At 36.4% G+C, this 23,862-nt stretch overlaps 1 protein-coding gene across 1 annotated transcript in view; it reads left to right on the forward strand.

The window, feature by feature from the left end:
* MIB1 (MIB E3 ubiquitin protein ligase 1) overlaps positions 1–23,348 on the forward strand; it is a 140,308-nt gene extending 116,960 nt beyond the window's left edge. Inside the window, exons 18-21 of the mRNA XM_046671026.1 lie at positions 3,300–3,378; positions 7,626–7,739; positions 15,541–15,641; positions 18,951–23,348. Of these exons, the coding sequence (XP_046526982.1) occupies positions 3,300–3,378; positions 7,626–7,739; positions 15,541–15,641; positions 18,951–19,091 (435 nt within the window). The 3' untranslated portion in view covers positions 19,092–23,348. The remainder of the gene's footprint in view (positions 1–3,299; positions 3,379–7,625; positions 7,740–15,540; positions 15,642–18,950) is intronic.
* The last annotated feature ends 514 nt before the right edge of the window (positions 23,349–23,862 follow it).

A 23,862-nucleotide genomic window follows, 5' to 3' on the forward strand; every position in this document is an offset into this window, starting at 1 on the left:
TCTGTCTCAGTCCCACTTAATAAATTAATTTGGATCATTCTACTTGGTATTCATAATTTGCTTTAGTTCCCTGCTTACAAAGTTTAACAGTTTGGGAGAGAATCTGAAAGAAAAAAATTTAAGCCTTCTCTTGTTTTTGGATTGGACTGTGTATTCTGCTGTTGTGCTTGAAACTTTTTGTTAGATTAAGCCCTATTTCAACAAACCTTTATTGAGCACTTGTTTTGTAGTCAAGACAGAGATGTATATGATAATTCCGTGCTAAAAGTTTGCAATCTCTTGGCAACTGTGATTTAGATTAAAAGCTGCTCTGCCATATAGAATGTTTTTGGTCCTTTCAGAGAGATGTAAAGTGAGTTCAGAGCCCTAGGTTTTCACAAGCGGAGTCTCAGATATGAGATAGCCATTATTGATCATCTAGTCCAGCTGTAGGTATTTACAATTGGAAAAAGTGAAACTCAAAGAAGTACACTGATAGTTGAGTCTTCAGTGCAGTTCTCGTGACTCTTTAGTCCCTGTTCTTTCCCCTGTGTTATGATACACAGAGAAAATTAAAAGCAATATCTACAAGAGAGGGTTGATGGAACAGGGAGGTAGAGGGGAAGGAATATGCTGTCATTCCTTTTTGGACAAGTTCTGAATTCCAAGAATTAGTAAGCTTTCACTTGTTTTTTTAAATTATGGGATTTTCAAACCTGTAGGAAAGTACAAAAACTAACATATCCACCAAACAGATTGGCCAGCTTGGTTGCAGAGCCTTTGAATATAAAGAAATAGCGACCCCAAGTGGTTAAAAGATAATGAACATCTTCACTGAAGATAAAACTATTTAAAGAATTAGTATTTGGAGGGAGGGAGAATAATAAACAAGCTTGGTCTCTTTAGCAAATAAAGAAATACAAATAAGAAAACTATGAATTATTATTAACCATTCTTGTCGAATCAGCAAAAACAAATTTTAAAAAATACTAGCCAGGAAAGTAGGAAATGGGTACTCTCTTAACACTGTTGGATAGTGAGTTCAGTAAATGGGTTCATGTTTTTGAGAGACTATCCTGATAATATAGATACAAACCTTTACAATAAACATGCTTTGATATAGTAATTCCACTTCTGGGACTATAACCTAAGGAACAAACCCAAAAGGGGGAAAATGTTCTGGTTAGGAAGATTTTATATATATATATGTACTATTTCATATATATATAAAATAAGGGAATGGGTAAGTAAATGATTATTAGATTGATTTGCTAGGTTATTTTGAACTCTTTATAAACAATTCAGATACATAGACAATTGAATTGGGAATCATTTTAAAAACCAGCACACCATTATATAGAGAGAAGAAAATTATAATGTATTTGACACTAATTTTATATTACACATTGAGCTAAACACTTTACATATAATATCTAATGTACATTTTTTTCATTGTCACATTTTAATCTTTGACCAGTACTTAGCACATACAGTTCCTAAAATATTTATATGGAAATGCTTCTTACATACAAGTAGCTACATCAGTCAGAGTTTCACCTCCCTGCCGTCATTGCTCTTGAGACTTTTGTCCATCTCTCTAGTTGCTAACATTTGGCATTTTCATTTCTTTTTTCACCCAGATTGTGCCTCCTTTTTTCTTTAGCTTACTTAACCAGCCACATAGCTGACTGACATACCTTTGCAACTTAGCCGTGGTCCTCAGCCCTACCCAATCTCCTTTATGAGAGAGGAAAGTGTTTGTTGGGAGCTATGAAAAATTAGGGTACCTACCTCAGATCCCTTAGCTGCCCATTTCCAAGGTCTTCCTCTTTCTGTTCCCCACGCGCCATTCTGGTGGTGTACTTCTTCGTGTTTGCAGTCTGGGGGTAGATTGGTGTACTGAAGGGAACCACTCCCTTCCTTGTCGTCTGACCTTGAATAGGACTGAAGCCTGCATGTGTCATCGTAGAGTTGGAAAGAACACCCTGGTTGTGAGTCCTGGAAGCTGTAGGAAACTGAAATTTGTTTGTTTCAACTGTTTTGAATCAACAGTCAAGTTAGAAACTTAGCAGATATCTTATTAGATTTTTTTCACCGTTTCCCACATTTTATTAGTTACCAAGTCGTCTTAAATATTTCTCAAAACTCTTTCTCCTCCTCCGTATTACTATGTCTTAGTTGAGTTATGCCCTTACTATCTCATATTTAGAATTGTTCAAGGGTATACCTGAATTAGGGCCACTTAACTTCTCTATCTTTTAATTTACTTATTACTATCCTGTGAAGAGGGATTGTTCTTTAATGCTCAGATTAAAAAAAAGCTGTGGCCGAACAACGTTAGGTAAGTTGTTAGTATTGGAGCTAGAATTTGAATCCAGGAATGTAAAGATTCTGACCAACTATGTCTTAACTGCTTTCCACTGTTACAACAACTATGTAAATTCTGTGTGGGTAATAAGGTATAAGTTGGGAAAGTCCATGGAGAGAAAGCGGGTGCAGTATTTGGTTGTTTAGGTGAAGTTATGGGTGAGTGGTAGTCATCATTTCTGAACAGTAATATTAAATGACACCAGATATGGGTAAATGTGAATGTGTGTTAACAGAGAGAAGAATAGGCAAAAGATGCATGTGAAACCAAGGGCAGTGTGGTGGAGTGGGGGTGAAAGGAGCCAGAGCCAAGGCTAAGAAATAGTTACACACTCAAAACTCAGATTAATTGGAGATGAAGAGGAGGTAAAATCGAGGGAAATTATGAATAGGTTGTGGAAGACTTGTGGCTTTAGAGATCAGGGAGAAAGAATAGTCCAAAGCTTTGGGCTCGACTCGGCGTGGGAGAACTGACCAAGTCCTGAAAAGGATGTGTTAGGTAGAGTTCCTTAAATGTGGGTAAACAGAAAAATCCCCTTTGGGCTTTAGCAATCTGACTAATCTGGCTAGATTTTTATTAACATTAGAAATCTATCTTAGTTGTTTGTTCTTTTTATTTTTTTCTCAAAGGTATTTTCGGGGAAAAAAAAAGAAAATTGAAGTCTAGTTTGGTCTTCCTGACCTCAGAGGAAATGGAGTTTTTCTCTGTTGTTCTTTAGGACAGATAGCGAGAGTAAAGTGGAAATCGAACCTGTTAAACTAGGGTCTATAAAGATGTGAAAATGAGGAACCGAGAGAGTAAAGGATGGAGCACTGTGTGTGCCTAGGCACGTTCCTCCGTGCCTGGGAGAGTTTCCTTACAGAGGAAATATATTTGGAAACAAAAGGAACTGTGGAAGTTAGTGGATTTATCGGTAGAAGTTCATGCGTGTGCTGTAACCTCTTTTTTGTAGATTGAAGAATGTGTGGTATGCTCTGACAAGAAAGCAGCTGTTCTTTTTCAACCATGTGGACACATGTGTGCTTGTGAGAGTAAGTAGCCTATATAAAACTTCCTCAGTATTATGGTAAAAATAGGAAGTGAAACAAATTATATCTTTGAATTTTTTTGTGTTTGATAACTCATAAACAAAAAAGTTGATGGGTCTCTAGTGCCTTCCATTTCTTTCTCTGTGCTAGAATGTCACCTGTTTTCCTCCTTGCCACTGAGCATTAGAGAAGATGGAATATGCTGTGTTCTACCAGCTCGAATTTTTATTTCGTTTGTGTTAGCACAAAAGATCTCTTCTCACACACAGTAGAAATTTATTTCCAAAAACAAATGTTGAGACATTTAGTCTAGCTTTTTTTTCACATATAAAATTAGCACGTTTTGTTTGTCTTCACCTTAATATTCCTCTCTCGCATACCTTCCCCACTGCTAAGGCACCCACAGCAACCATTTGGGGCTATAATTTCTGGCCACCTTAACCTTTCTTAACCTCTATGTCAAGAAAGCTTATAGGGGCTGGCCCTGTGGTCGAGTGGTTAGTTCATGCGCTCTGCTGCAGGCAGCCCAGTGTTTCGTCGGTTCGAATCCTGGGCACAGATGTGGCATCAAGCCGTGCCAAGGCAGCGTCCCACATGCCACAACTAGAAGGACCCACAACAAAGAATATACAACTATGTACCAGGGGACTTTGGGGAGAAAAAGGAAAAAAAGAAAAAATCTTTAAAAAAAGAGTTTATAGAAATCTTTTCTTTGTGAGGATAATATTGAAGTTTGAGATGTTTTAAACTTTGCTTGTATATATCCCCCTTGTTCTTTTTAAGTTTATACACTGTTCAATATTAATATTCTCCTCTTCCCTTTGCTTTTTTTTTTTTTTTAAAGATTTTATTCTTTCCTTTTTCTCCCCAAAGCCCCCCGGTACATAGTCATATATTCTTCGTTGTGGGTCCTTGTAGTTGTGGCATGTGGGCTGCCTCAGAGTGATTTGATGAGCAGTGCCATGTCCGCGCCCAGGATTTGAACCAACGAAACACTGGGCCGCCTGCAGCAGAGCGCATGAACTTAACCACTCGGCCATGGGGCCAGCCCCCCCTTTGCTTTCTACATTTGTCAGTAAAGAATTTTAAACAACTTACACCTTACTTATTCAATGGGCACAAGGTAAAGCATGGTGTTTCCTACTGTAGCAAAGTCCAGTCAGTAGGTGTTGATATTTATCTGACTAATGTAAGATACAAATTGTATGACAGATGACTCTTATTGGCATAGATTTGCTTTAAGCCTTGGTGTTTTTTTTCATTCTGACAGGCGTTCATCAACTAAAGAAAGGATCAAGGTTTTCTGCTGTAACATTCTGTCATTAGTTCACTGTTTCTGTTTACCAAAGACTGGTATAATGGCTGTTATCAACTGTCAGAGGGCACGGAGAGAGAGAAATCTATCTTAAGTAAAAAGAGCTTGATTATTTGAGTTTTCATAGACCAGGACTTAGCAAGTTTTTTTTTTCTTCTTCTCCCCAAAGTTCCCCCAGTACATAGTTGTATATTCTATTTGTAGGTCCTTCTAGTTCTGCTGCGTGGGACACCACCTCAGCATGGCTTGATGAGTGGTGCTAGGTCTGTGCCCTGGATCCAAACTGACAGAGCCCTGGGCCGCTGAGGTGGAGTGCAGGAACTTGGCCACAGGGCCACCCCCTAGCAAACTTTTTTATAACGGGTCAAATAATAAATATTTTTGGCTATGTGCGCCCTGCGGTTTCTGTAGTAACTACTCAACTCTGCCATTGTAGTGCAAAAACAACCATAGACAATATGTAAACAGATGGGCCAGACTGTTTTCCATTAACTTTGTTTACAAAAACAGGCGACTGCTTCGGTTTGGTTTGGCCTGCAGGCTGTAGTTTGCTGACCCCTGTTATAGACCAAAGTGACACCTAAAGAGACGTGAAAGCTAATTATAATTAGTTGTTGATAACACAGATTCTAGAGCCTTAAGGTAGTATTTTCCCCAGGAGTTTTCCAAAGTTTTTACATTGTCTTTGCTTTAAAATGTAGCAAGAGCAACAGCTAACTTTTACTGAGCTCTTAACTCGTACCAGGCATTTTAATCTCTGTTTGCGTCTTTCCTCATTTATCTTCACAACAACCCTAAGAAGTCGATTGTTTTCTCCATTTCACAGACATGTTGTTAAATATTTACTTGCTAGGGAAGATGAAATTGAGGTGGAAAATGTCCCTCCCTTCAGGAGTATGCAGTAAAGCAATTAGTGCCCACGTCCCAGCAATGTTAAACGGAGTGTTGGAGCCTCGAAGAGTATAGAGTGCCTTGACAGGTTGAAGGAGGAGAGTCTGTATCCTTTTTGGAGGGACTGAAGAAAGATTTTATAGAAAGTATACAACAACCTAACTTAGTGATAAGAATTTGAGGTAATTGTGGTTATGTATTGAGGCAATTAAATTAATCCTTTAAATTTAAGGAAAAAAATCTGCCCCTAGATCGAAGGCAAATCCCAAACCAGGTTTCTACTAGCATTATCTCCTACCTAGTACACCGTTCATAGGCCAGCATCAAACCCATCTCTCTTTAGGCCTTGGCATGAGATCAACCTTGATAACCATTCTCTATCCACCAGCATAAGCACTTTTAACCATGTGCCCCACCTTGTCCACACCAGTGGTTTTGTGCTTTGTTAAAGTTTACTTTCTTGTTATAAGTTATCCCTGGATATCCTGCCACAGTTTTTGTTATTTTTTCTGTTTTTGAAATGACAGACACTTGGTACATAGCCTAAGATGTGGAGTATACTTTCCTAATAAATGCTGATTGGAAAGAGTATGTTGACGTATACCATGTGTTGTTTTATAATTAATTAACAACTTTAGATGTAGTATAGTCATGTACCACATAACGGCATTTAGATCAGTGATGGACTGTATATATGACAGTGGTCCCATAAGATTAGTACCATAACATTAGCCTAGGTGTCATCTCAGTTTGTGTAAGCACTGTAGAGGAGGAAGAAATTTTCCTCTACCCTTCTAAGTTCTTCTGGCTGATCTAAGAATTAAATTGACATGAGTCAGATTAACAGGAGAAAAACAAAAGTTTAATAACATATACATGTGGGAAAACCCAGGAAAACCGAGTAACTGGGCTAAATGGCCAAAGCCCTCATCTTAAATACCATCCTCATCTAAAGACAAAGGAAGATATTGGGGATCGGGAGAGTCAGGGACTTCAAAAGGAAGGAAGGCAATTCACAGGTAGGTGAAAAGGAGCAAAGGTTTGGTAAACAAGTTTGTTTGGCCACACGCAACAGAAGAACACAGAAGGGAGCCCAACAAACGGGCTTTTCTATGTTCCTCCCTGTCTACCACCTAGTTCATGTTATGCTAAGGTGATAACTCACTTCCTAAGGTAGGTTTTTATATCTGAATTCTTTCAGGCAGTTAAGAGAGCATAACAAGAAAACATTGAGTGTTTTGTTTCTTAAAAATAATCAGCCTAAAATAATCCTCATGTTAAAGAGACGCATTTTGGGGTGGCCAATTTTGTTCCCCTTCAGTGCTTGCTATGATGTTTGTACAGTGGTGAAATCGCCTGATGATGCATTTCTCAGAACATATCCCTGTTGTTAAGTGATGCATGAATGTATTAACAATCAATAATCTATAATTGTGCCTAGATTTTTCTTCTTGGAATGGGAGAGCATTCTACTGATATACAGGTATTAGAAAAGAGTCTGTTATGATAAAATTATGATATTTTCCTGATCACTACATTAAAAAAGTAGTCACTAAGCAATTTGCTTGTTAGATTACATCAATTTGATAGAGAAGGAAGACAATTGTTCAACATATTTTAGGAATTTTAGAGATAAGCTATTTACAATAGGAAGTATTTTTAGAAAATTATCATGTGAGCAACCTTATAGTTCTAGTGTTAGTTAAAATTTATGAAAGGTATCTCCCTCCTTTATTGTCAAGCCTTAACATCTTGAAATATTTATGATGTTACTTATAAAAAAAAAAAACAGAGAAGCCCCCTTTCACAATTTATTCCAATGTATTAGAAGATGTCATTATTTTCATAATGATGGGCTCTTTATTCTAGAGACTACCAATGGAGAATTCTTTGTTTGATAACATTTGAAGAAGGTAGAATTGTTTATTGATATAACTTAATGTTTATCTCAGTGTTAAATTTAAGTTGTAAAAATGAGCAGAGAGAGGCGACCCTCTTATTCATGTTTTCTCTCGTAAGAAGTGTCCTTGTTGCTATTTTCCAGACTGTGCTAATCTGATGAAAAAGTGTGTGCAGTGTCGGGCAGTAGTTGAACGAAGAGTGCCTTTCATTATGTGCTGTGGAGGGAAAAGTTCAGAAGATGCCACTGATGATATCTGTAAGTAGATTTTCTTAGGCATTTTCACACTTTGCTTTCTTCTTGGGACTTTCAGGAACATCTCTTCTTAAGTGTAGTACACTATTGCCTTGTAACATAAGGTATGTGACTTGAATCTACAGAGAAACAGGTATGGTTTTGCTTTTGTTATGTACAAGAAACCTGAAATTGTATTTTTTTTAGTTTTCAATATGATTATAGAACCTTAAACATTGGTCTTTTAAGAAACTTGCATGCATGATATAAAGAATATTGTTATATTCTTGCTTAAAGAAAATTTGCTGTTTTTTTCTTTATTTTTAGAATATTTTATTGAGGTATTAAAAAGTTTATAACATTCTGAAATTTCAGATGTACATTATTATTTATCAGTCACCATATATATATGCCTTTTTACCCTTTTTGTCCACCCCTAACCCCTTCCCCTCTGGTAACCACCAATCTGTTCTCTTTGTTCATGTGTTTATCTATCTTTCACATGTGAAATGATAACAGTGTTTGTCTTTCTCTGGCTTATTTCACTTAACATAATACCCTCAAGGTCCATCCAGGTTGTTGCAAATGGGGTGATTTAGTCTTATTCTATGACTGAGTAGTATTCCATTGTATGTATGTACACACACTACATCTTCTTTATCCATTCATCAGTCGATGGGCACTTGGGTTGCTTCCGCATCTTGGCTATTGTGAGTAATGCTGCAGTGAACATAGGGGTGCATAAGTCTCTTTGAATTATTGATTTCAAATTCTTTGGATAAATACCCAGTAGTGGGATAGCTGGGTATGGTATTTCTATTTTTAGTTTTTTGAGAAATCTTCATACTGTTTTCCATAATGGCTGCACCAGTTTGCATTCCCACCAGCAGTGTATGAGGCTTCCCTTTTCTCCACATCCTCTCCAACATTTGTTATTTTTTGTCTTGGTAATTGTAGTCACTTTTAACAGGTGTAAGGTGATATCTCATTGTGGTTTGCATTTTCCTAATGGTTAGTAATGTTGAACCTCTTTTCATCTGCCTTTTAGCCATCTTTGTATCTGCTTTGGAAAAATGTCTGTTCATGTCCTCTGCCAATTTTTTGATCAGATTGTTTGTTTTGTTGTCGTTGAGTTGTGTGAATTCTTTATGTATTTTGGAGGTTAACCCCTTGTTAGATATATGGTTTGCAAATGTTTTCTCCCAGTTGGTGGGTTGTCTTTTCGTTTTGTTCCTGGTTTCCTTTGCCTCACAAAAGCTCTTTATTCTGATGTAGTCCCATTTGTTTATTTTTTCTTTTGTTTCCCTTGCCTGAATAGACATGGTATGCGAAAAGATGCTTCTAAGACCAGCATCAAAGAGTGTGCTGCCTGTATTTTCTTCTAGGAGTTTTATGGTTTCACATCTTACCTTCAAGTCTTTATCCATTTTGGATTAATTTTTTGTGTATGGTGTAATATAATGGTCTGCTTTCATTCTTGTGCATATGACTGTCCAGTTTTCCCAACACCATTTATTGAAGAGACTTTCCTTTCTCCACTGGATGTTTTTGGCACCTTTGTCAAAGATTAGCTGTCTGTAGATGTGTGGTTTTATTTCTGGGCTTTCGGTTCTATGTTCCATTGATCTATGTGTCTGTTTTTGTACCAGTACCATGCTGTTTTGATTGCTATAGCTTTGTAGTATATTTTGAATTCAGGGATTGTGATGCCTCCAGCTTTGTTCTTTTTTCTCAGGAGTACTTCAGCTATTTGGGGTCTTTTGTTGTTCCATATGAATTTAGGATTCTTTGTTCTATTTCCGTGAAGAATGTCATTGGGATTCTGATTTGGATTGCATTGAATCTGTAGGTTGCTTTAGGTAGTATGGACATTTTAACTATGTTTATTCTTCCAATCCATGTGCATGGAATATCTTTCCATTTCTTTATGTCATCATCAATTTCTTTCAATAATGTCTTTTCATTTTTATTGTGTAGGTCTGTCACCTCGGCTTGGTTAAATTTATTCCCGGATATTTTATTCTTTTTGTTGTGATTGTAAATGGGATTGTATTCTTTAGTTCTCTTTCTGTTAGCTCATTATTAGAGTATTGAAATGCAACTGAGTTTTTAAGTTGATTTTGTACCCTGCAACTTAGCTGTAGTTGATTATTTCTAATAGTTTTCCAGTGGATTCTTTAGGGTTTGCTATATGTAGAATCATGTTGCCTGCAAACAGCAAGAGTTTCACTTCTTCCTTGCCAATTTGGATACCTTGTATTTCTTTTTCTTTCCTAATTGCTCTGGCGAAAACCTTCAGTACTGTGTTGAATAAGAGTGGTGAGAGTGGGCATGCTTGTTTTGTGCCTGTTCTCTGAAGGATGGCTTTCAGTTTTTCCCTGTTGAGTATGATGTTAGCTGGGGGTTCGTCATATATGGCCTTTATTGTGTTGAGGTACTTTCCTTCTATCCCCGTTGTATTGAGAGTTTTTATCATAAATGGATGTTGAATCCTGTCAAATGCCTTATCTGTGTCTATTGAGATGATCACGTGATTTTTATTCCTCATTTGTTAATGTGGTGTATCATATTGATTGATTCACAGATGTTGAACCATCCCTGCATCCCTGGTATAAATCCCATTTGATCATAGTGTATGATCCTTTTAATGTATTGCTGTATTCAGTTTGCCCATATTTTGTTGAGGACTTTTGCATCTATGTTCATTAGCAGTATTGGCCTGTAATTTTCCTTCTTTGTGTTGTCCTTGTCTGGCTTTGGTATCAGGGTGATCTTCGCCTCATAGAGTAAGTTAAAAAGTGTTCCATTTTCCTCAATTTTTTGTAACAGTTTAAGAAGGATAGGTATTAAATCTTCTTTGAATATTTGATAGAATTCTCCAGAGAAGCCAACTGGTCCTGGACTTTTTTGGGGGGGAGGTTTTGATTACTGTTTCTTTTTTTTTTTGTTTTTTTGAGGAAGATTAGCCTTCTGCCTATCCTCCTCTTTTTGCTGAGGAAGACTGGCCCTGAGCTAACATCCATGCCCATCTTCCTCTACTTTATATGTGGGATGCCTGCCACAACATGGCTTGCCAAGTGGTGCCATGTCCGCACCCAGGATCCAAACCAGTGAACCCCCGGCTGCCAAAGTGGAACGTGCGCACTTAACCGCTGCGCCACCTGACTGGCCCCTGATTACTGTTTCAGTCTCTTTTCTTGTGATTGGTCTATACAGATTCTTTTATTTCTTCTTCATTCAGTTTTGGGAGGTTGTATGAGTCTAAGAATTTATCCATTTCTTATAGATTGTCCAATTTGTTGGCATGTAGTTTTTCATAGTATTCTATTATAATACTTTGTATTTCTGTGGTATCCATTGTAATTTCTCCTCTTTCATTTCTAATTTTTATTTATTTGAGCCTTCTCTCTTTTTTTCTTAGTGAGTCTGGCTAAGGGTTTGTCAATTTTATCTGCTTAAAGAACCAGCTCTTAGTTTCATTGACCCTTTCTTCTGTATTTTGGTTCAATTTCATTTATTTCTGCTCTAATGTTTATTATGTTACCCCTTCTGCTGACTTTGGGCTTTGTTTGTTCTTCTTTTTCTGGTTGTGTTAGGTGTAGTTTAAGATTGCTAACTTGAGATTTTTCTTGTTTGTTAAAGTAGGCTTGTATTGCAATGAATTTCCCTCTTAGGACTGCTTCTGCTGCATCACATATGAGTTGGTATGTGTATTTTCTTTTTCGTTTGTCTCCAGATATTTTTTTATTTCTCCTTTAATTTCTTCCCTGATCCATTGGTTGTTCAGTAGCATGTTGTTTAGTCTCCATGTATTTGTCACTTTCCCAGCTTTTTTCTTGTAGTTGGTTTCTAGTTTCATAACATTATGGTTGGAAAAGATGCTTGATAATGATAAAGGTGTCATCTTAAATTGATTGAAACTTGCCTTGTTTCCCAACACATGGTCTATCTTTGAGACTGTTCCATGTGCACTTGAGAAGAATGTGTATTCTGTGATTTTGAATGGAGTGCTCTTTATATATCTATTAAGTCCCTCTGGTCTAGTTTTTTGTTTAATTCCACTGTTTCCTTGTTGACTTTCTGTCTGGATGATCTATCCATTAATGTAAGTGGGATTTTGAGGCCCTCTACTATTATTGCGTTGCTGTTAATTTCTCCCTTTAGGTCTGTTAATAGTTGCTTTATGTACTTTGGTGCTCCTGTGTTATGTGCATAGATATTCCTAACTGTTATGTCCTCTTGGTGGACTGTCCCTTTTATCGTTATATACTGCCCCTCTTTGTCTCTCACTGCCTTTTTTATCTTGAAGTCTAGTTTATGTGATATAAGCATGGTAACACCTGCTTTCTTTTGTTTGCCGTTTGCTTGGAGTATTGTCTTCCGCCCCCTCACTCTGAGCCTGTGTTTGTCTTTAGAGCTGAGATATGTTTCCTGGAGGCAGCATATTGTTAAGTTGTGTTCTTTAGTCCATCCTGCCAGTCTGTGTCTTTTGATTGGAGAATTCAATCCATTTACATTTAGAGTGATTACTGATAGATGAGGGCTGGATACTGCCATTTTATCTCTTCTCTTCCTGTTGTTCTGTATTTCCCTTGTTTCTCTTCCCGTGTATTTCTGACTGCCATTTCAGTTTGGTGATTTTCTATGATGGTTTTCTCACTTTTCTCTTTATTTATCATTTGTGTCTCTATTCTGATTTTTTGTTTAGTGGTTACTGTAAGCTTTGTATAAAAGATCTCATAGATGAGATAGTCCATTTTCTGATAGCTTCTTATCTCCTTAGACTAAGTAGTTTCCATCACTTTCCTCTTCCCCATCTAAGTTGTTGTCGCATCTTACTCTGTTTTGTGTTGTGAGTTTGTGATTAAAATGAAGTCATGATAGTTATTTTTGTTGTTTTCCTTCCCTTTATCTTTAATGTTATAATTATTTGCTAACCTGTTCTTATAGAGAGCTGCAGTTTTCTGATTTTGTCTGTTTATCTCCTTGCTCAAGACTTTGTAAATGTTTTCTTCTTTTTCAGTTATGAAGGCCTTCTTGATCATTTCTTGTCAGGGGCAGGTCTTGTGGTAATGAACTCCCTCAGTTTTTGTTTATCTGGGAAAGTTTTTGTTTCTCCAATCATATCTGAAGGATAGTTTCACTGGATAGATTGTTCTTGGCTGAAAGTTTTTGTCTTTCAGTATTTTGAATTATCATTCCACTCTCTCCTTGCCTGTAAGGTTTCTGATGAGAAATCAGCCAACAGCCTGACAGGGATTCCTTTGTAGGTTATTTTCTTCTGCTTTGCTGCCCTTAATATTTTTTCTTTGTTATTGAATTTTGCTCGTTTTACTAATATATGCCTTGGAGAAGGTCATTTTACATTGATGTAATTAAGAGTTCTATATACTTCATTTACATGTAATTCTCAGCTATTATTTCTTTGAACAAGCTCTCTGCTGCTTTTTCCCTCTGTTCTTCCTCTGGAATACATATAATCCTTATGTTGCATTCCCTAGTTGAGTAAGATATTTCTCAGAGAATTTCTTCATTTCTTTTTAGTCTTAGTTCTCTCTCCTCCACCTGAAGCAGTTCTCTATTTCTGTCCTCTAAATTACTAGTTCTGTCCTCCATAATGTCAGCTCTATTTTTTTTTTTATTTTTTTCCTTTTTCTCCCCAAAGCCCCCCGGTACATAGTTGTATATTCTTCGTTGTGGGTCCTTCTAGTTGTGGCATGTGGGACGCTGCCTCAGCCTGGTTTGATGAGCAGTGCCATGTCCGCACCCAGGATTCGAACCAACGAAACACTGGGCCTCCTGCAGCAGAGCGTGTGAACTTAACCACTCAGATACGGGGCCAGCCCCTGTCAGCTCTGTTTTTTAAGGATTCCAGATTCTTCTTTTCTCATTCATTGTGTTCTTCATCTCCAGCATTTCTGTTTTTTTTTTTAGTTTCAATCTCTTTTGTGAGGAATTCCCTCTGCTCATCAATTTTATTCCTGAGCTCATTGAACTGTCTGTGTGAGTTTTCCTGTAACTTGTTGAGTTTCTTTATGATGACTATTTTGAATTCTCTGTCATTTAGATTGTAAATTTCTGTGACTTCAGGATTGGTTTCTGGACACTTGTCATTTTCCTTCTGCTGTGGAGTGTTAATGTATTTCTTCATGGTGTTTGATGGGGTGGACCTTTGCTGCTGCATAGTGGTAGTATCTGGTCACGGATTCCACCTGCCACCACTGGGGGGTGGGGCAGGAGCTGTATTTTCTGAGCCTGCCGTGTCTCCTGGTAGCTGTCCCCGTCTGTTGGAAGTTGTAGTGATAGGGCTTTCTGTGTTTGCACAGATACGCAAACTCAGGGTCTCTGGCGCGGATCCCCTGCCCTGAATGACTGGCCAGTCTGGTGCACCAAGATTAGGGGAGGGCACGCTTTCTTTCCCTCCTGTGTTCCTGCTTTGCACTCACTGGTGGTTCGCCTGGGCTGTTCGACTTGGTGGAGGTACCCCCATGATAACTGAGCCACCTCAGTGTGGAGCATTCCCGCAGGCTAGGAAGCAACTCCAAGAGTGAAAGTGTTCCCACAGAGGGCTGCCTTTCTCCCCATCACATCTTGGCTGCTGCGTGAAGTCTCATACCATAGATTGCTGCTGCTGGGGAGGAGAAGGAGATCTGCTTACCTCCCTCCACTGCTTCCTGGGGGCTCCAGTACCTCCACTTTCAGATGCATGGCTTTGTGGATCTCTCAGACGTGCATTGTGCTGTGTGGATGTCCTCTGTTGGTTAATGAATGTCCTTTTCATTGTATCTTAGTGGGGAGAGACTAAGGAAACAGCTCACTCCACCATGATGCAGATGTCACTCTCCTGCTGTCTGTTTTTAAGATAAAATTTAGTGTATCTTGGGGGAACATCATATTACAAATTATCTTTTTGGTTTACACAAGCATTTACCCATTCCTCTATGTAGCAGGTTTACCTAGTGTTTTTAAATATTTTATGGAATAGTAATTATTTGGGACAGAGTAACTGTAAACTGCAGTGTGACCCAGTGAACAAATGGAAAGGTGAAAAGTGAATTGTTTATGTTCAACCTTTTGCATAGTACAGCTGTGTAAAAGAATTTTTCGTCTTTGCACTAGACATAAGCTGGATGGTATCTTTGATTTGTTTGTTCTGTGCACAGATGAGCAAGAAAATTAGCATAGCCACTTCTGCCCAGGCCCTTTTGTCTTTGTTACCAATAGAGCAGAATAAAATTCCCAGGGACAGATTAACTAGAGTTAAAGACCAAGAATCTAGAGAGTAGAAAAAGTGAAATAAATAGCATCCCTCCATTTAGCAGAGGACTGGTCTGGCCTTTCTTTCATGGAGATTCTCATCTCAGAGCAGTAACAACAAAGAGAGCCAGGCATAAAGGAAGGAGGCTAGGTTTTTGTGTGTTCTCATGGTCATCATCTGAGAGACTTGCTGCCAAAACTGGCTAAAATGCTGTGCTGTTTACCTTCCTGGGTTTGTACAATTTAGGAACAGAGAAAACAAGCATAAAATGTATTCATGAAGTTGCCAGAGAAAGCAAGTAGAGCCTTGGAAACCCAAAAGTCTGTGTGTAGATAGCTATCTAGCTGAGCTAAATATATTTAGAAATTAATTGCAAACCTGTTTGCTTTTGAAGATTATAAATGAAGGAGTATAACTTGAGTGTCACTACCATATCTGTCGTCTGTCTACACAGGAAAATTTTTTTAGGGGGATTCTAATAATAGTATTGTGTTTTTTAAATTAAAAAAGTAATAATTTTAGAAATAATCATTGTCATAACATTAAAAATTTTTATCTATATTATAGCAAGTGGAAATATTCCAGTGTTACAAAAAGACAAGGATAATACCAATGTCAATGCAGATGTACAAAAGTTGCAGCAGCAGTTACAGGACATTAAGGAGCAGGTAATCACAATTTCTTTATGATAGACAATGATTCTAAGAATGGCATTTCATATTTTTCTGTAAAACTATGAGTGTTTTCTGGTGTGACTGTGGTTCATATTAGTGTATCACCTGCAGGATTTTAATATTTGCAATAGGTAAAATCAGATCAAAAGATTTAATCAGACACTTGCTAAAATAGGAAACACAGAAGTGACCAATAAACATGAGAAAATGCTTAACCACATTAGTATCAAGAAATGAAAATTAGGGGCGGACCCCGTGCCCAAGTGATTGAGTTCGCACACTCCACTTCAGCAGCCTGGGGTTTCGCTGGTTCGGATCCTGGGCACAGACATGGGACTACTCATTGGGCCATGTTGGGGATGCGTCTCACATGCTACAACTAGAAGAACCCACAGCTAAAATATACAACTATGTACTGGGTGGACTTGGGGGAGAAAAAGCAGGGGAAAAAAGGAAATGAAAATTGAAACCACAATGAGATGCCTTTTTACCCCTTGCCAGATTTAGGGAAAAACTCACTGTTTAAAACTATCAGTATTGAGTGTTCAGGCAGAATACACAGCAACCCATAACTCATGCAATGCTGGCGAGAATATACATTAGTAGAAACACTTTGGAAAAGTTTGTCATTATCTAGTAAAACTAAATAGGATATTGTTTGAGGACAAACTCTTGGGGGAAAAAATCATACAGATGCTGTTTAAAATCAAGGGTAATGTTTTTCTTGGCTGGGATGGCTGAGAAGGGACATGAGGGAAATTTCTAGAGTACTGATACTCCATTTCTTGATCCACGTGTCAATTACATGCATTTGATCAGTTTCTGGACTTTTATTAAACTGTATACTTATGATTTGTGCACATTTCTGTATAGATGTGCTAATTCAATAAAAAGGAGAAAAGCATACCTTGGTTTCACTTACCTGTGGTCAACAGTGTAAGTATATATACATGCACACCACAAAGAAAAGGAACAGAAAGAGAAATGCAAAATTCAGAATAGGGGTTATCAGGGAGGGGTGGATGGAAGGGATTGGGAAGGAGTATAGTGTAGAGGAGCTTCAAAAGAAAGGGTAGCATTCCACACTTTAAACTGAATGGTGCTTATATTGTTCTTTATATCTTATACATACCAACACAAGTACTCTTTTATATCTACTCAATATCTAATAAAAGTAACAATAAAATAAAGAAGTTAGCTAAAACTTGGAGATATATGGTAGGAAAGTCTTTTTTTTTCTTTACCTTGTCATTTCACCCAGCAATGAAATCTGGCTTAATTTACAGGATTGAGCAGCAAAGGGTGTTATTTCTCGCGTTTGACAGTCACGTCGATGTTGCCATGCAGTTGTCAGAGTCATCACTCTTGTCTTTTCTATCTGAATTTATAAGAAGGCAATATAGTCAATAGATAGCAACCCAGGATAACTAATGACCCTTGTGATAACTAATTTCGAATTAAATGTGTATATTCATTAGGAATTTAAACAAACCTATCTGAAAAGAAGAAAACTCTATGATTGGGCCAGTTTTTCTTTTGAAATCCAGCAGCTAGTAATACTTGTTATATAGTGAATAAGTTAAGATAAATTTGGATTTACAAGTTCTTAATGTAGGAATATTAAAATAGGAACATATTTAGCTCATTCTGATGTAAAATAAAACATTTTTAAAATTTTGAAGCTCTTTAGAATCTCAGTTCCTTTCCCATAAAACACTTATAGAAAGGTAAAACTGATTTTTGAACACAGCTTCTGTGAAAAGCATTTATCTCCTAATTGTCAATTAAAATTGTTCTTATAATGAATAATGACACTTATTGAGTCCTATTTTGGATCCTAAAAGAATAATTCAGCCTACTTATATCCAAAGTTTACCATTCTAAAGAAATGTCTTCTTCCTTAAATAATCTTTGTTACCGCGTTTTATCGCTGTAAAGTATTTAAACAGTTATAACAAAACTCATTTTCTGGGGAATGATAGGATTTCTTGCAGGGACTCCTTCAAGGTTACCAAGAGAAAGCATCTGAATAACTCTCTTTTTTTTTTATTCTAAATCTCCAATCTTTCTATTACCCCAATGTCTCTTTAACAGACAAAAATTAATCGTGTGCTATTGAAGATATATTAATCTCAAAAAAACAACCCAGACTGCACAGATTTGTTTACTTTTGGAAATCAGAGTTATTAATTAACTACGTAGAACTTTGAAAAATTTAATGGAAAACGAACTATTTTAATGACAGTAAAAAGCTGATTTGGCTTGTTAAAATTAAACAAATATTTCTTTTCAGCTTTTCTTCTCAAAACTTTTAGATAAATAAATTTGAAAATTACCTTCAATTTACCTTGAAAGAGTAGGGTTAACAAGTTAGACTACAATTCCTTTTTTTGTTTCTTTTTCACAATGATCTCTGGTATTGTCAAAGTTGGTAACTACATTTTCATATAGATTTTAGGCCTAGTTTATTAACTGAGACATTTTTGTTTAATTATTTCATTTCTGTGTTATTTGGGAAAAGTATAATTCAGAGTGAACTATTATGATATATTAAGATAAAATGTTTTTATAAATATAAAATGTATTTTGTGAATAAACACATGATTTCCTAGAGTGTTTTCACAGAAGTGTACCTGACATAACTTTAAAATTCTTTTGAGTTCATGAAGTGACATTTATTAATATGTAACTAAGGCTGATTGTTTTTCATTAAGGGGATCTACGTTGATAGTAATGCAGTGCAGCATAATGTTTAAAAGCGAGAGCTCTGGGGCCACATGACCTGAGTTTGCATTATGGCTTACTGTGGGCAAGTTTTTAACCCCACTCTGCCTCAGTTTCCTCTTTTTCTTAAAAGTAGGGCTGATCATAGGACAGAGCTTGTGTCACATCTAGCTAGTGTTTGGCATGTTCTGAGCAACATCTCTGTGCTTCCCCCTGCCCATGGACCTGATACATTGTGTTATTTTCACACAAGAACATAGTACCTAGATTTGAAGAATCTGAATCAGACTGAATGGAGCTTTTTTCACCCATTTCCTGTTAGCTTTTGTATTTGCATTTTGTTCTATATGGTATTTATTTTATGTAGTGCCTTTTTATATTGTCATGACAGTACAACCAATATTTCTATTTTATAGGGATGACATTTTAACTATTTAAAAATTTAAGAAATTTTTTTAAAGCAGCAAAAGATTATTTGACTACGACAAAAGAAAATTGATGACGTTAGAGTTGTCATGTTACGCTTTCAAAGTATAAAATGTCTCAGCATGTATAACTTTATTTGTTATCACATTCCAGACAATGTGCCCTGTGTGTTTGGATCGTCTGAAGAATATGATATTCCTCTGTGGCCATGGAACGTGCCAGCTCTGCGGTGACCGAATGAGCGAATGTCCTATTTGTCGCAAGGCCATTGAACGAAGGATTCTTTTGTATTAACTAAGAAACTCAGTGTGTTTTGTTAGCTAAAGCGTTTGGTCATGAGATCTTAGTAAGCTTTGAAGCTAGTCGGAGGTTCTAATGAATTTTTAATATCATAGTTTCTTTGCTAGAGTATAATTAGACTGTAAATGTACCAGAATTGAAAAACTCTACAAAACAGCATTTGAAGCTGTGGATTTTTCTTTTTTTCTTCTTTAATGTGAGACATCAAATCTATGTAATTCATCGGTGATTTACTTTTATCTTCTAAGAGGGAAAAATCCTTTAAGGATCTCCTGTTATTTTTGTCTTTATTATAGTTTTAAATTTGTTAGACCTCCAAAGATACACTTCCTTAGGATCAGCTCTCCTTTAGTCTATCATGATTTTGCAGTGCGCTGACGCAGGTCCTCAGAAAAGTCGTGCTTCACCTGGAAGGGGCAGGTCAAACCATCATGTCACATATATTCAGTAATTAAATTATAATACAAGTTCTACATCATTAAGGGAGTATTAAAGAGAGGGTTCCCTTTTTAAGATAACATGAAGTTATTTAAATGATTGTTTCTGAATTCTTAGAGTAAATAGAAGCATAGGATGACTTTACATTTAGCCCATTTTCTAGATTTAAAAGGAAGATTACTTAACTTAAATCAAATTGCCAGTTTCAAAATAACTGATAGACATGACAAGGAAAAATAAACAATCATAGTGGGGAACTGAAGGAGGGGAAAGTGTCCAATAAAAGAGTACCTATTAACTGACCATTAACAGTTCCCTTTCTAATATTAATTCATACACTGTTTTGTTCAGCCAGCCTTTAAGACAACATCTGTGAAAGTGTACCTCAGTTTTCACTGTGGTTGCTTATCCAGGTCTAATCTGACCGGTGAAATGATATTGCCCTATTTGGGCCTCTGAGGTTCCACTTAGCTTTTCTCATGTACTGAATAGTACCCCGTGATCTGAGAAGGATAGTGTATGGTCCAAAGGCAGCAATCCTTTCTTCTCCACACCTGTTAATTCTGACAGTGTTACTGATTCTACCTTCCTCGTAGCCTTGCTTCCACTCTCTCAAATAGTAAGGCTTAACTGTAAAGAAGAGTCTCTCTTTATACCTACAGATGAGGATGTTATTTAAACTGCCAACAGTATCTAAGACATAGTAAATAACCTAGTAATAAATGCTTACTTTAGAAAGAGTGACCAGGACATTTACAGAAATATGTCTGGTTACCTGTAGATTCTTTTTTTTTCTTACTCACAGTTGGACTCTAGAGCATCTAATCATTCTGTCTCCTTTGAATGGGTAATCTTACAGTGTCTAGGATCAATATACACGTAAAGAAATGTTTTGGGGTTCATTGCTGCTAGATTATAAAAATAATCAGCTGTTTACAATAGTGTCTACTATATACTGTGTATAAGCTTACTCCTAAGGATAGTTATCTTTTTTGTAGTTTTTTTCCCCCTTTGAATCTGGTTCTTGTTTCAGTTTTTCTGCTACAACAACTAAATTTGAAAGTACAAAGTCTCTACTCTCCTAACAGGAGTTTCTGGCTGTTCACTGTTTACTGGCTGCTGCCCTTGCAAGTCCTGATGAAAACAGTGGTGAATTTTGCTGGCTGACTTTGTAGTCTCAGTAATTTCATGTCTATGTTCAGCTGAGTAACGTCATTTAGAACAGTAAAATTTTTACAAATTTTAAATTTGAAAATTTATATTGACTTTACTCAGTTGTCTAATAAAGAGTCACTGAGGCTATTTTTTAAGCCATATTTTGAAGTTATAAAAAGAAAGAACATCTGACTGATGATGTTCACATAAAAAGACAAACACACTCTTCTTTCAGATTTGAAAACAGTGTAAGTCAGGATTTTCCTTTTCTTCCAGGCTGTAGGCCACCCATCTCTTTTCCACTAGATCACCTGGTAAGGAAGGAGCACCTGGCTGACTCATGTGTCATCTGGGCAACCAGAGAATTATATGGTCTAGAGCTCTACTGTACTTAAATCCTTTTTATTTGTCTTCTGAGCTGTAGTGCTAAAACTTATGTCCCTAATAGGCAGTTTCACCTTCCAGACTAGTTTGTTTCCTCCATATTAAAAATATACTAACTTATAAACTATGAAAACGTCATAAAGTCACTATAATTATAGTGCTATGTACTTGTGGATTTTCTGTATTTGTACCACTTTGAAATTTGTTTAATGAATAAAAAATGTTTCTCTATTGATATTTTCAAGCACCTGAAAAATTATTTTGAATTTATTTTGGGTTTGTGAGAGAGAATAAGATTAAGAACGTACTTGTTTGGAACTCTCCTCTAACTCTGTGAAACTGCTACCTCTGTGTCTCTCAGCAGTATTTTCCCAATTAGGTATATTTCCTTCTCATTACCATTTCTTTAATGATGCCTCAAAAGAGCTTTTACTTTTTGTAGAATCATTTAAGAAGACAAAACTAACATGTATTTGTTCAAAAACGTTATTTATGGGGCTTCAGGGGCTAGATACACAACATCGAAAAAAATGGTCAGCATCTTAGCACATACAGAATTGATCATGCAGCCATTGTATATTTGACGTAATTTCTAGTCAAAAAGAAGGAATTCAAAGGTACTGATACATTTCTTCCTACTATTTCAGAATAGTTGTCATTAAGTAGTATTTGAATTCCCTCTCTGTGCTTCTCACTCCTACCACATTTTCTCCTTTATTCTTCTAAGATTGCTAGTTTTGTTACCCAAAACGTATACACAACTTACCAGATGGTGCTATTCTAATCGTTTTTCTTCACATAATTTAACATTCTTACTGCTTATACTATATACATGTTTTTGTTGGGAGCAAGAAAGTTTTTTAAGAGAAGATCATTTGGTATTAGTATAGGAATATTATATTAGACAAGTCTTCAGTTTAGCTGGCTGAATTATGCTTGGTTATTTGTAAATTTAAACGTTGCAAATTGACCAGCTAGCTACTGAGGCATAAAATTAATTGATAATGTTGAAAATAACTTTCTTAAATTTATATCTTTGGTGGCTTTAGCTTGTGAGAACATTTTTGCATATGAAGTGCATGCTGCTTAAGATTTGTCCAATTCAGATCTCAAGGCTGCGCCATTTTTATGTAGGAGACATACACAGCCTACTTATGTGTTGCCCAATTGCTGTTCTTTGTTTATGAACTTTGGACCCTTTTGGACTGGGAATTAGTTAAACTTATGAACTAAGAGAATAGTGATGGAGTAGGATAGGGAAAATAGTGGGGGGTTGCAGCAAGTAGGAAAGAAAAGTCAGTGTTTGAGTTTAGAGGGAAAAAGGGGATTGTGTAGATTTCATCAGAGCATTAAGTGGAGATTATATTTAATTGAACAATAAAAAGGCTCTTTCAGCCCATTTTTAGTCTACTTTAATTGACAGTTGCTTTCTAAATTACAGATTTTTAATGCGGCTTTCTTAAAAAAAAATCCAAAAAGAAAAGCACTTATCTTCTCAGAGTGTCTGAAATATTTTACAGTAATAATTTGTGTAAAAGTTGAATTTTGGAATAGAATTTCTTGTGATAAAAACACATAACATGAATTTTACCATTTTAACCACCGTTTTTAAGTGTCCACTTCAGTAGTGTTAAAGTATATTCACGTTGTTGTAAAACAGGTCTCCAGAAGTTTCTTATCTTGCAAACTTATAACTGTATACCCATTAAACAACTACTCCCTTTTCCTGCTTCCCCCAATGGAATAGAATTTTGATTAAATATAAATCAAGAAACACCTAAATTATCTTAATAGTTTGTGTTTGCAAGATCTAAAGTCATGGTAAACATCAAGTTCCTAAAATTCAGGGGGATGACAGAGTTTCTTCCCACTTTCCCAATTATCGTTGATCATAATTGAGTAGGTTTTAAATATCTGTTAATTGGAAGGGTTTGTTGTTTTTTGAGCCACAAGGGAGAAACACATTTTAAATAACAGAATTAGGTTAGCTTTGAATTTGTACTAAATTGGGAAGGTAATCGATTTTCACAAATTATGTGTGCCTTGTTGTTGAAAATGTCAGTTATCTTTAAGTCTACTTGTAACTGTTTCAAAATATTTTTTCTCAAAAACACAGCCTAGTTTTATTTGCTTGAATATTATGATAGGAATGCTTACTGATATTACTTGATAATCATATATGGCCTTGGAACTTTAACATATATGTAAACAACTATAACAGTATGAATAACTACAGTTGTACGCCCTTAAAACATTAAATTTGAGGAAAAACTATTTAATGCTGTCTCATGTGTACATTGCTTTGCTACAGTGAGGGGGCAAATCCTTTAGATTGAGCCTCAGTTTACTGATAAATGGTTAGTAGTGGGAGACTCTAGAGTATAAAAATATGAACTAGATAGTGGAGCTGATGAATTAAAATTGTAAGTGGCTACACTGGCGTTTTCTACCTCCTTTTCTTTCAGAGTATTACTTTTCCAGCATTTATTCATTTTTGTGACTAAGGAGGAGATGGAAACCTGAGGTTAAAATTGAGATTTTTATTTTGTTGAACTTGAAGCAGCAGGTACAGGAAGGTGACCTGCCACATGAATTTGGTGCCGAAATCCGTAACTACAAGTTATAATTGACATGTACAAAATGTGTAAGAAAGAATATTGCTGAATGTTTTACTTTTCCTGCACAGTCATAGTTGATTTGTTTCATAAACATAACTTTTTTGCTCCAAAAAGCAAAATGGTCTTGTGATTTCTATAAAATAAACAAATGTCCGTTTTGTCTGAAATCT

The sequence above is a fragment of the Equus quagga genome, chromosome 9 (assembly GCF_021613505.1).
Source record: "Equus quagga isolate Etosha38 chromosome 9, UCLA_HA_Equagga_1.0, whole genome shotgun sequence".
Classification (NCBI taxonomy): Eukaryota; Metazoa; Chordata; class Mammalia; order Perissodactyla; family Equidae; genus Equus; species Equus quagga.